The 12,453-nt window shown below is 47.2% G+C and overlaps 1 protein-coding gene across 3 annotated transcripts in view; it reads left to right on the plus strand.

Annotated features, from left to right (window-relative positions):
* The window catches only part of STIM1 (stromal interaction molecule 1), a 187,518-nt gene that overhangs the window by 172,822 nt on the left and 2,243 nt on the right, over window positions 1-12,453 (plus strand). For 2 of the 3 annotated variants that reach the window (XM_039252033.1, XM_039252035.1), the window contains 5 exons: window positions 3,920-4,087; window positions 4,601-4,701; window positions 4,990-5,225; window positions 6,480-6,572; window positions 8,279-8,345. In XM_039252033.1, the coding sequence (XP_039107964.1) occupies window positions 3,920-4,087; window positions 4,601-4,701; window positions 4,990-5,225; window positions 6,480-6,572; window positions 8,279-8,345 (665 nt within the window). The remainder of the gene's footprint in view (window positions 1-3,919; window positions 4,088-4,600; window positions 4,702-4,989; window positions 5,226-6,479; window positions 6,573-8,278; window positions 8,346-12,453) is intronic. The other variant, XM_039252034.1, reaches the window with a different exon arrangement.

A 12,453-nucleotide genomic window follows, 5' to 3' on the forward strand; every position in this document is an offset into this window, starting at 1 on the left:
TTTCTTTCAGATATTTAATTCTGTTCTGTAGTCTGTCTGTCCTTAAAGCACATTGTCTTCTACTAAGTCTCAGTATTGGTAGTAAGTTCTCCAGCTTTGTTCTTCAAGATGGCCTTGGCCATTCTAGGTTCTTTGCATTTCCATAATTAGCTTGTCATTCTACCAGTCCTCCCTACTCCCCCACCCCTTACTCCTGCCTAAAAAAAGCCCTTGCTGGGATTTTTATTGGTTTTAAATGTAATCTAGAGATTAATATGGGGAAAAATTGACATTTTAACCAAATTATTCTTGTAATCGATGAGCATTGTTTATCTTGTCACCTATTTAGTTCTTTTAAAATTTCTTTCAGCAAAGTTTTGTAGTTTTCAGTGTAGAAGTCTTGCACTTTAGAAACATTTTTTAGGGGTGCCTGGGTGGCTCAGTTGGTTAAGTGTCCGACTGTTGATCTCAGCCCAGGTTTTGATCTCAGGGTGTGAGTTCAGGCCTTGCGTTGTGTTGGTTCCATGCTGGGCGTGAAGCCTACTTAAAAAAAATTTTTTTTTAATTTGCTCTTATTTTCCTAGGGATTTTTCTTTTTTTAAGATTTTATTTTTAAGCAATCTCTACACCCAACATGGGGCTCAAACTCACAACCTCCAGGTCAAGAGTCGTGTGTCCACTGGCCAAGCCAGTTGGGTGCTCCTTAGTTTTCTAGCTTCTTGAGGTGGAAGATTAGGTTATTGATTTTAAACCTTTAATATTTTTCAACGGAGGCATTTAGAGCTATACATTTCCAGCTCAGCACTGCTTTAGCTGCTGCATTTACTAAGTTCTGGTATTTTCATTATCATTCAGTTTAAAAGATTTTCTAATTTCTGTTGCAATCTTTGGGGGGGGGGGCTCATGGTTATTTAGGAAAAGTATGTTGATTAATTTTAAAACACTTGTGGACTTTTCCAGTGATCTTTCTCATTGATTTCTAATTTAATTTCACTGTGGTCAGAGAATATATGCTGTATATTTTCAGTTCTTTCAAATGTGTTGAGACTTGGTTTATGTAAACAGACCAAACAATACAATGGAAAGGCAAAGAGTGTCAGACTGGATAAAAAAGAAACAAACAAACAAACAAAAAAACAGCTATCTGCTGTTTATAAGAGGCAGGCTGTAAGAATATAAAACAGGTAAAAGAAAAAGGATGAGAAAAGATATATCATACAAATGGAGCAGCAGTAGCTATATTACTACCGGACAGAGTCGCTTTAGAGCAAGAAGTATTACTAGATTCAAAAATGGACATTTCATCCTGATAATGTGTGAATCCAACAGTAACATAACAACACTTAATTTGGGTACATCTAAAACTATAGTTTAAAAATATATAAAGCAATGGGGCACTTGGGTGGCTCAGTTGATTAAGCATCTGACTTCAGCTCAGGTCATGATCTCGCAGTTCGTGCGTTCAAGCCCCATGTCAGGCTCTGTGCTGACAGTTCAGAGCCTGGAGCCTGCTTCAGATTCTGTGTCTCCTCCTCTCTCTGCCCTTCCCCCACTCGTGTTCTCTCTTTCTCTCAAAAATAAAATAAAACATTAAAAAATCTTTAAAAAATTTACCAACTCATTTAAAATAAGTATGTTAAACTCCTTAAATATCAATGCAAATATTTTTTGAAAAAATGATTGCATTTTTCAAAATAATAATTTAATGAGAATCAAGTTTTGTTTTGTTTTACAGTTTTGCAAATACTTTCAATGTCAGGCTTAATAGACTGCTGATTCTGAAGTTAGTGTCTATATTCAATCTGTTACGATATTTACTTATGTAGCCTCTGGCGCAATCTGTAGTTCAGTAGTGAGTGAAAGGGGAGTGTAAAAGGTAAATAACGTCTTAGTATGATTATAATGATAGTTTGATCTCACAGATGCTCTGAAAGGATGCACTCAAGGATCTCTGGGTCATACTTGGAAAATAGTAGACCTAGTCTTTATTGCTTCTACAGCTCTCTGATGTCTTTGAAAACTTATAATTGTAATAATTTGTCTTTCAAGAATTTTGTAATTTTTATAACTTAGCTTTCCCCAGATGCTGTGTTGGATCAGAATTATTCTTCTGGCATGACCTACTGCATCCTATGGGGAAGTGGAAGTCAGGTGTAACAAAGCACGTGGTCAGTGGTTATTAACTTTGCTACATGGTAGAATCACTTGCAGAGCATGAGAAAGTGTAGATACCCACAGGCCAGTGCCCCAGGTCTGTGAAACTAGAATCTGGGTTTGGGTCCAGATATCAGTATTGTTAAAAATGTGATTCCCCAGGTGATTCTAGCGTGTGGCACGATGAGAACCACAACCATAGAATAAAACAATACTCTGACTTCTACCAGCTCTTATCTCCTCCAGGCATCCATTCCTTGTGAGTGGCAGGACGTGTCTGTCTCTGTCTCCCTGCCTCCCATTCTCCCCCACTGCCCCCCACTTCCTTTTCCCTATTTTGTAACTATTTCTCTTAATAAACCATTTTGAGCCTTGTTAGACCAGCCTTTCCCAACTGTCCCACTGCCCTCTCTTTGCTCTTTTTCTCTTTTCTCCCCATCCTCCCCCTCCCTCCCCCCTTAGCTTATCCCATTCCTTTCTCTCCTTTCAAGGTAGAACTTGATAAAACATTTTCAGACTTGGTCTATTAGACTCTCAGGCATCTGTTCTCCATTTTCAATCTACAAAGCCAGGAGTGAGCTAAGTTATAGTTTCTCTTTCAGCTTTTTCAAGGAACGAAAACCAAGTGGAGATTTGTCCTCTCGTTGGCTCTCTAAGGAATACAGGTGTTCTGTCCTTAGCTAAGGCCCTCCCAGTCTATCTCAGGTCGTGGAGATAACCTCAGGCCTGCTCTGGGATACCTGCCCCATTGGCTGCAGTTAGGCATAGTAAAACTGTCTCTCAATCCCTTTTCTCTGGGATTCTGACCAGCTAAATGTCAGTGTCCCAATGGGGGACTTGGGGGTCACTTCTACTGTAACCTATGTGAGGTAGCAAGGGATCCAGTGTGCATAATGTCTGTATACAATCTCAGACCTTCCATGTTTAGTGCTTCGTGACTGTCAGCTTCATTGGATGCTCCTTGCTGAGAAGTCAGTGAGGAGATAGATCTCTGCTTACACATTGCTTCTCTCATGTCGTGGCCTCCTTCGGCAATGCCCATGCTCAAAGTGAGCATGCTTTTTGTAGAGGGTGCCCTTCAAAGCCTAGCTGCCCTGCTCAATGGGAGAATCATAGACAAAGCGTCTGGGCTACAGGACACTTTGGAGAGCATTCAGGGTACTCCTTTCTGGAGTAGTGATCATTTCTAAGGGCTCTCTGACCTGAGCTGTTCACATACCTCCTCCTAAGATCACCCCTTTACTGTGGTTTGGATTTGCAAGGGAGAAAGTTTTTCCTCACACTAAACTGAGATCTTCTATAGAAAGCACAGGGTCACAGGCCCAGTTGAGTGACAGGCCAGGGACCAGAATCAGATTTTTTGATTCCCAGTCAAGTGCTTTTTCTGCTACGTGGTGATGTCTTGAGGTCTGAGTATAGACCCCCACCTCTCAGAAAGAAGTTGACTCACTGAGCTGACCAGAGCCTCGAGAGAGGAGGGATGATTGCACACACTGGGTGCAGGCCAGGAGAGGCAGCACAATGCTCTAGTCTGGCAGCAAAAAAATCTCAATTTGAGATCTGGTTGACACTATTCACTGTGTGACCTTGAGTAGGTTACTTTCCTTCTCCCAGTTTGCCTCCTTGTAGTATATAAATCACAGAGACTAATCCTTGCCCTTTCTGCCTCTCGAGAGGGTTGGAAGCTCACATGAGATAGCAGATAAGAACTCAGAATTCTATGCTGTCAGAGGCATTGGAGAGGGTCACGGTAGCAGTAATGGATCACATCCTCTTGGCTGTACAGGTTCGGGAAGCCCTGAGGAAAGCAGAAAAGGAGCTGGAATCACACAGCTCATGGTATGCTCCAGAGGCCCTTCAGAAGTGGCTGCAGCTGACACACGAGGTGGAGGTGCAGTACTATAACATCAAGAAGCAAAATGCCGAGAAACAGCTGCTGGTGGCCAAGGAAGGGGTGAGACCTGCCTTCCCACCACTCTCTTCTCTCCTCCTTGACCCCCCTGCCACCTGTCCTTCTTCCTCCTCTCTGCCTCTCCCTATCCCTCCTGTTGAACCGAGAGATATCCTCGTGCTGGGTTCTGTTTCTTTTCCTGATATATAGTTCCTGGTGATGCCCTCAAGTTTCTGGAGGAGGGAATGAGGGCATGGGTGTACTCCCACCTGCCTTCTGGAAAGATGAAGCAAGTGGAGGCAGGTAGAGGGAAAGCTCTGCTGGCCCCAGCCCGCCATGGGGCAGAACCCTTCTGGGGCTGGGGGACTGTCCGGGGATCCCACTGCTTCTCTCATTGCCTCCATTTTCTTTCCTCCCCCATTCTTTTCCCTCCCCCTACCCTCCTTTCCCTTCTCTTCCTGTCTCTCGTGCAGCCTAAGCTGTGCTAGGAGGAGGGGGACCCAGCCACTGAAAGGCATTTCTCATTTTCCAACCTCTAATCCTGCTCTGTTTAAGCTGAGGACCTCATCTTTGCAGGCCGAGAAGATAAAAAAGAAGAGAAACACACTCTTTGGCACCTTCCACGTGGCCCACAGCTCTTCCCTGGATGATGTGGATCACAAAATCCTAACTGCGAAGTAAGTAGCCCTGATGATCAGCTCTGGCAGCGTCCACCCCACCTGCGGAGTGGGAGGGTGTACAGAGTCTCCAACCCCAGTTCTGCTTCTTCATTGGTGGAGGGGCAGCTCTGGTGTCCTGCCCCGGCCTTTATCCGGCTCCCACCTTGCTCCCACCTTGCTCTTAAGTTTATGATTTAATTGTGTTTCTTATTTGCACATATTCCCCCAACCTGTTCCTCTAAGAAGCCTCATTCTGACTGGGGCTCCCACCCGCCTATGGCTTCAATTCTCTTCCATGTGCTCCAGACAAGCTCTGAGTGAGGTGACAGCAGCACTGCGGGAGCGCCTGCACCGCTGGCAGCAGATTGAGATCCTCTGTGGCTTCCAGATTGTCAACAACCCTGGCATCCACTCCCTGGTGGCCGCTCTCAACATAGACCCCAGCTGGATGGGCAGCACGCGGCCCAACCCCGCCCACTTCATCATGACCGACGACGTGGATGACATGGATGAGGAGATTGTGTCACCCTTGTCCATGCAATGTAGGTGACCTCTTGGGTGGGGATGAGGGAAGGAGCCTTTGATGCACCAGTTGAGAAGTGGTTGGCTGCTGCTGTGCTTAGAACAGCATATGGGGCGGAGACCAAGGAAGGTAGTTCAGCTCACAGCCTTCAATAAAGCACCCTTCACGTCAGGAGATTCCTCCACAGTTGTGCTCTTGGTGGTTTTTCTTGCTCTATGCTCTGTCTGCCCCTCTGGGTCTATTGTGTTAAGTGTGTCTCCCTTCGCTCTTTGTGTTTTTTAAATCCCTTAATTCTCCTTTTTCTCCCCGTGTGCCTTTATAGAAACAATCTCCTTTAGTGGTTCATTATATCAAAATGGTATTCATTTTGACTCTTTACTGCTTTTATCTGTTTTCATTTTTATATTTATTCTTTTTTTAATTTTTTTAAATTTTTTTAATTTATTTATTTTTTACAAATAGTTTATTGTCAAATTAGTTTCCACATAACACCCAGTGCTCATCCCCACAAGTGCTTATATTTATTCTTAATTGCTCAATTGGACGAATGGAATATCTTTTTCTCTCTTTGTGTGTGAGGCCCCATGAAGCAGTAGTCCCTTAAAGAGACATAGCCCTAAATCGTCCAAGGCAGAAAGACATTCTTGTCCCGGAGGGATCTCCCGCACAAGCGTGTCTGGCTTTCCACCTAAAATTTGGACCTCTCCACCCTTTCCTGGGCCTTCCCTTCCCCTTTCCTCCCCTCAAATGGGGAGAGCTTAGTAGAGCAAAGTTCTCAAGAGACAACTCTCTCTGGGAGATCTTCAGTGAATGAGGGTCTTACCCCTTAGTGGCCCAGTTGAAATTTTCTCTGGATCAGAGGCTATTTTAGATAAACAGAATAGACCTTTATGGAAAAGCTGTTGTCTTGGGCCCATATCTGGGGCTGGTTTAGGGGCTCACTTTCAGAAAGCCAGGTTCTTTCATCAGACTGGACTCCAGCTCCAGACAGGATTTATTTGATAATCCGGGTTCAGCAATACTTTGCCTCTGGCCACGCTGCTTTGTCACCCTGGCCTGGTAGCCTATCAGGGCTTTAATCAAAGGCCCAACAAGGTTAGGATCACTGGCAGGCAGGGCTCCTGTGTTCAGTTAGGTGGGTTGGGAGGGATCTTCATTAGCTCTGAGCTAGCCAATCCTTGCCCCGCCCTCCCCTTATCCCACTGAAGGGTGGGGCTGAAGCCCTCTGTAAATCAGATTCTCTTCTCCTTTTGGCCTGGCTGTTGGAACCTAGATGCTGCCTGGCTGATGGGGCGTAGGTTCAGTGACCGCTCTCTCTGCTCAACATCCGCCGGCTCGGATGATCAGTCCCTCTGGAAATACCCGGGTTTGAGGAGCCCCTTTGGGGCCTTTGTTTTTCCGACTTTTGGGACTAAACCAACACTCCTACCCCTGAGCTCCTTCTCCTGCCTGCCTCACTCCCCTGCCTGCTCCCTCTGTTCCCACGACACCGTCCCTACTAACTGCAAGGAGAGGTTCGGGGGTGAGAAGAATCAGCCTGCTCAGCCAAGGGCTGGCGAGAGAACACCCATAGTGATGGAAGGCTTGGGCTTCTCCTTCCGGCCCAGCTAGACAGAAGCCCTGGTGGCCCTTCTTCCAGCTGGGCTGGGATGGAAAGAGAGAAGGAAAGATCCTTCCTTTCTTTTCTCTTTTTCATGTTTCTCCCTTTTCCTCTCTTTCCCCCTTACTTCTCCCTTTGCCTCTTCCTATTCCATGCTGCTTCTTCCTCTTCCGCCTCCCTTTCGATGCCTTGAAAGCCACCAGCCATAGAAGCCCTGGCACCCCAGCTCTCCATCACTGTGGACCCATGTTCTCTCCCTTGTGTCCCCTCCATGGCTTCTGGCACCGGTGTCATCTGGCTCTTTCTCCCATCTTTAGGGAGAAGGTGGGGAGGCCCATCTCTCAGGGTAGAGTAGAAAAAAACAAAGAAATGCTGTTTTCAGCTGGAGCCAGAAGTGAGCCCAAGGGGGATGCTCTATCACGTTTCCAAGTTACCTGGTGCCCATAAATCCCTTCCCTGGGCATGGCGGCCATCATCTTCCGAGAGCCTGATTTGTAGCGTTGTTCCAGGAGCTGGCTCTGTGTTGTCTGCATGCTTGTTAGAAGAAATTTGGAAAGTGAAAAGTGTAAATACGAGCATAACAAAAAGGCACACCAAGTCCCACTGTATCTGAACATCTTTTTTTCCTACAGTCTTCTCTGTGTGAAATTTTTAATAATTTTTTATGTGGCCAAGATAATAATGACCACTGCCATTTGTTGAGTGCCATGAACTGTGTCAGGTACTTGGAATACACTCTCTTGAAGCATCACAACAACCCTGCCGGATTTTATAAACTAGGACTCAAAATAGGGAAGTTAGTTGTGCAAGGCCACAGCTATAAGTGGGAAGGCCTCATTTCAACCTCTAGTCTTTTGTGTTCCATAGCTCAAGGTATTTCTTTTATGTTATCATTTGTATCCTTTTGTTTCCCCTGAGCATTTTAATAGGTATTTTTGTATGTTTTTCAAATCTTAAGCAGCATTTTTAATGGCTGTATTGTCTTCCAGCAATCGGATATATTACAACTTTCCCCATTTCAATTTTATGTGTATTTTCATACAATTATTAATATTTATGTGATGAGCATGTTTGTGTATAATCCTTGCCTGAGCTGTGAATTACCTCCTGAGGTTGGCTTTCTAAAAAGGCTGGTTCTTAGTGCTCTCCCGGACCTCACCCCACAGCCCCCTCCCACCCTGCCCGGCCTGTTTCCTCCCACTAACTGCCCTGCCTCCCTGTTCTAATAATATTGGCCCTCAGCATCCTTCCATTGCAGTTGCCACTAAAACTGACCTGGGCACCTCATCTTCAATTTCCCCTTCCTTTTAGGACCCCTGGTGGGAGGTTTTCGGGAGGAGGTGCCCCATTCTCCAGATTGGGCACCAAGGGCCGAGTGGTCTGCAGCAAGCATTTCTCCAGGGGCAAACCTGCTTGGCTGCCAGCTCCAAGGAGGCCGGCCCCTCTTCACCCTTTCTTTACTCTCCTTGCAGCTCCCACCCTGCAGTGCAGTGTCCGGCAGCGCCTGACGGAGCCACAGCACGGCCTGGGATCTCAGAGGTTGGTAGAGGGCGAGGCTGGCCACTTCTTGACAAGCCGGGTCTCTCTGCGGCGAATGCGCAGTCTTTCATCTGGACAGTCTTTCAGTTCTGAAGGCCACGGGACCAGCTCTCCATCTGCCTCTGCTTCTTCTTCCTGCTCCTCTACCACCACCACCACCTCCTCCACCACCACCACCACCACCTCCTCCACCACCTCCATCACCACCGTGCATATTCACCCTGTCTATTACCACCACAGCACTTCCTATTTCCTCCAGATGGAGCCCTACCCTGACCCACCCCCTGCTGACAGCACCGCTGTGATGCCTGGGCATTCAGAGAGCTTGGGGTATCAGCTGTCTCTCTTCTCTTCTCTTTCTTCCCTTCCTTGCCTTTCTGCTGCCTTTACCTTGACCACTGCCTGCTGGCTGCTGCTTGGTCAGCTCTGGGGGTGTGTGCAGTGGGGCATCTTTCCCTGGTCCTGTCCTTTCCCAGTCCTGGGCCCCTTCTTAAGGTCAGCCTAACTCCCCACAACTTTGTTCCCTTCTCTGTTTGGGGTTTTGCTGACTCAAAAAATGAGTACAACGCCCCTCCCTCACAGTCCTATTGCACTTTTGCCTAAACTGTGCACTTTCACATCCGTTATTTCAATGGAGTCTTTACTTCCTTCACTCCTTCAATAGAACATTTATTGATACCTGCTCTGGGCCAGGCTCTGCTGGGCATGGGGATTCATAGATGGTCAGATATAATCCCAGCCATCACGACTCACAGTCTGGTCCAGGAGAGGTACATAAATAATTACGGAACAGTCTGAGAAGTGCTATGGGGGTGTTGAGGAGGGAGTGACTAACAGTGTGCACCTGGGTGGAATGTTTCACAAAGGAGATGACATTTGTGCTAACACTCTGTGTGCAAGAAAAGGAGGAAGTGTAGTCTAGGCAGAGGAAGGCTTAATGTGTGGAGGTTCAAGAGAATATGATGTATTTGTGGTTAGAAACTTGGTGTGTGTTGGTGGGAAGGGGTGGCAGATGAGGCTAGGAGGAGGAAGGGCTCCGAGAGGCTTGGGGCTTGGGCATCGCCCCTTAGGAAATGGAGAATTGCAAAAGGGTTTTAAAAAAGGAAGAGAATCTTGGGGTGTCTGGGTGGCTCAGTTGGTTGAGCATCTGACTCTTCCTTTCAGCTCAGGTCATGATCCCTGGGTTGTGGGATCCAGCCCCACATTGGGCTCCATGCTGAGTGTGGAGCCTGCTTAAGATTCTCTCAATCTCTCTCTCTCTCTCTTCCTCTCTCTCTCTTCCTTTGCCTCTCTCCCTGGTTTGTGCACTCTTTCTCAAAAAAAAAAAGAACAGAATTAGGGAACCGAAGAGGGGAAATGGGTTCAGGGGTTTTGGACAAGAAAAGTTTATAGGTGGGGCCAACATAAAGTACTCACTTTCAGAATAGGAATTTAAGGTTCTGAAAAGTTAAGTAATTTTCCCCAGGTCCCACAGCTAATTAGGAATGGAACACAGAGTAGAACTTGACTTTCCATTCCAGGGCACTCTTTGGGTATTTTTGTCCTTCCACAAGGCTTCGGTCAATGAACTGTGTAAGAGTTGGTGAAAGGCTTTCTCCCACAGCCTGTTCTAGCAGCGACCTCAGGAGATAGGCTGGGGTCAGAGATAAGAGAATTCACCTTCCCTGGAACAAGCTTAGGGGAGACTAAGAAAGTCCATCTCCTCTGGAGGGATCTCTCATCTCTGAAGTTGAGACACGACCAGCCCTGGCCTAGGGGCTGCAGCCTGTTGATACTGTTGACTTCTGGTTGTGCCAGTCTCTCTAGCTCTGAGCCTTGACAGCTGTTCCTTTGTCTTTCACAAAGGGACTGCCTTTGCTAGCACTTTCATCCTGCAGAGTGGCTCATCTTCATTCTCATCCTCATTTTCATTCAGGAGCCTAGGCTGGGAAACTGTCCCTTCCCATACAGCTGGAGAGGGCTGGATTGGGGTCTGGGGCACTAGAGGATGCTGTGAATCTCATGCTCCAAGTCCCAAGCTGAGGGCAGTGGGGAGGGAGGGTGGGGGGTACCTGCACCCACCTGGCCTGTTCACTACTTAATTTTCTTTTGCACCATGCACCAGAGGATCGTCTCTAAAGACAAACAGGCTCTCTAGTAAGGTTAGTAGCTTGGTATGGGAGCCCAAGGCAGCCCAGCCTTTGGGGAGGGACACCCCCTGGCATCCTGAGTGTCTCAAAGATCCAGGGAGGGAAAGTTACCTTGCCTTAGCAGCACTTTTACCTCCAGGGTGTGACACCTGGCCTTCCTCCCAGGCTCTTTTCTTGCATTGGAAGGTCTTAGCTTGTAATTGCTGACAAGGTATGGAGGGGTGGGAATCGTGGCCAAATGGGGCTGTGGGCCACAAGGAGTGAGGCTGGGAGGCCACCCCCCACCTCCTGACCACTCTTCCCGGCATTGGAAACATAGGCTCCTGGGGCCCTCACCTCATCAGCATAGATGGCCCCCTTCCCATTGCTGCTTCCCAGAACTGTCTCGGCACCTTGCTCAGTGGCTCATACATGTGTGGAAGAGGCAGGATATGGAGAGGATAGCTTTGGAACTTAAGGAAATGAGGGCACATTTAGATGGAAGAAAGGACAGGGTCAGATATACGAAACCAAATATGAGACTGAATATTAGTAAACAGTAGAGTATGTGGCTGAAACGGGATTTATAGAATAGAATTGGAGCTGGGATTGTTCCCTGCTGTTCCTTGTCTCCAGGAAAATACTGGCCGATGGGTAGCTGCTTAGTTTCCTGCCGAGAATTAACCGTACAATAGCTATGAGCCAACCTTCTGCTTTTGCCTATTTTAAGGGCCTGTGCCCTCCTGAAGTTTTGACCCCAGCCTCCTCCTTTCCAGATCCTGTGGTGTTCTTCCCTCCCACTCCTGACTCCTTCCCTTTGGCTTCCTGACTTGGATGTTTAAGCGTTTCCCTTAGCCCTCTCCTCTGCCTCTACTGTGGGTTGTCAGGCCTCTGGAAAAGCAGATGGAGGGTAAAGGGACAGATAGGGGACCCCTATATTTACCCTTTTGTCTGTAGAGGCAGGAGAGGAGGCATTGGGAATTGGTTCATGGACCTTCCTACGAGTAGCCAGCCCCTTGGGGTCTCAGCTTTCTGGACTGACCTCGGTGTGTGCATGTCCAGGGTGCAGTGCCACGCCCCTGTAACTCAGCCTTGCAAAGAAGCCTCTTGTGACTGGCCCACGTATGGGTCTTCCAGCTTGACCGGCCTCATCATCTTCATTCCCACAATACTCCCTACATTTCCAAGTGATTGCCAACATACCTGATCCTCCAAACAGCCTTCCAAGATTACTGAATTGGTATTATCTTCATTTGGCCAAAACTGAGGACCAGCAAGGTTAGATGATTTAAGTTTAATGTCACATAACAAGCCTCAGGCAGAGATGGAAATTGGACCAGACCTTCTGACTTCTAGTGGCAGCTCTTTGGAACCACTGCTACTTAAAAGACCAGCATCCTGTGTTTCTGCACTGCCTACACTGTCCCTCTCACAGAGCTCTGAAAAAGACCCCACCTTTCCAGCTGCTAGCCAACTTTGGTTTGAACCCTGAAACTTCTCTTGTGACCCACTTTGAATCCTGTGAGAGGGTTGAAAGAGGCAGCATTCTGGCCTTCTGGAGTGGATAAGAGATTGTTTGCAAGGCTGTTCTAACCTTTCCTCCCCAGCCTGGGTCAGGCCCACTTACTGCATGTGCCCTGACCTTGGGGCTTGGCCCAGACTGGATGTATCCCAGGGTGTGATAGGAGTTCATGGAGGGAGGAAGTCATGGGAAATGGTGACTCAGAGCAATATGTGGGCTTTGTGTTGGCTTAGAGTTGAGTCCTAAGAAATCTGCCCAGCTGTGGGAAGGAAGAGATTTTATTGAGGATGCTTGAGGAATTTCAGCCTTTGGTTGCACTAGTTTAGGGCCTGGACACTTAGCTGAGTGGGGGCCCATCACTAGAAAGCCCTTTACCAGAGAGATGATGGTATAATGATGTTGGTTTTGCTTCTTGTTTGTCTCTTTTCTCTCCACCACTCTTCCTTTTCTTTTTTTCTCCCCTTGTCCTTCTTATTTC

Source organism: Hyaena hyaena, unplaced genomic scaffold (genome assembly GCF_003009895.1).
Source record: "Hyaena hyaena isolate Hyena2069 unplaced genomic scaffold, ASM300989v1 scaffold_406, whole genome shotgun sequence".
NCBI classification, from domain to species: Eukaryota; Metazoa; Chordata; class Mammalia; order Carnivora; family Hyaenidae; genus Hyaena; species Hyaena hyaena.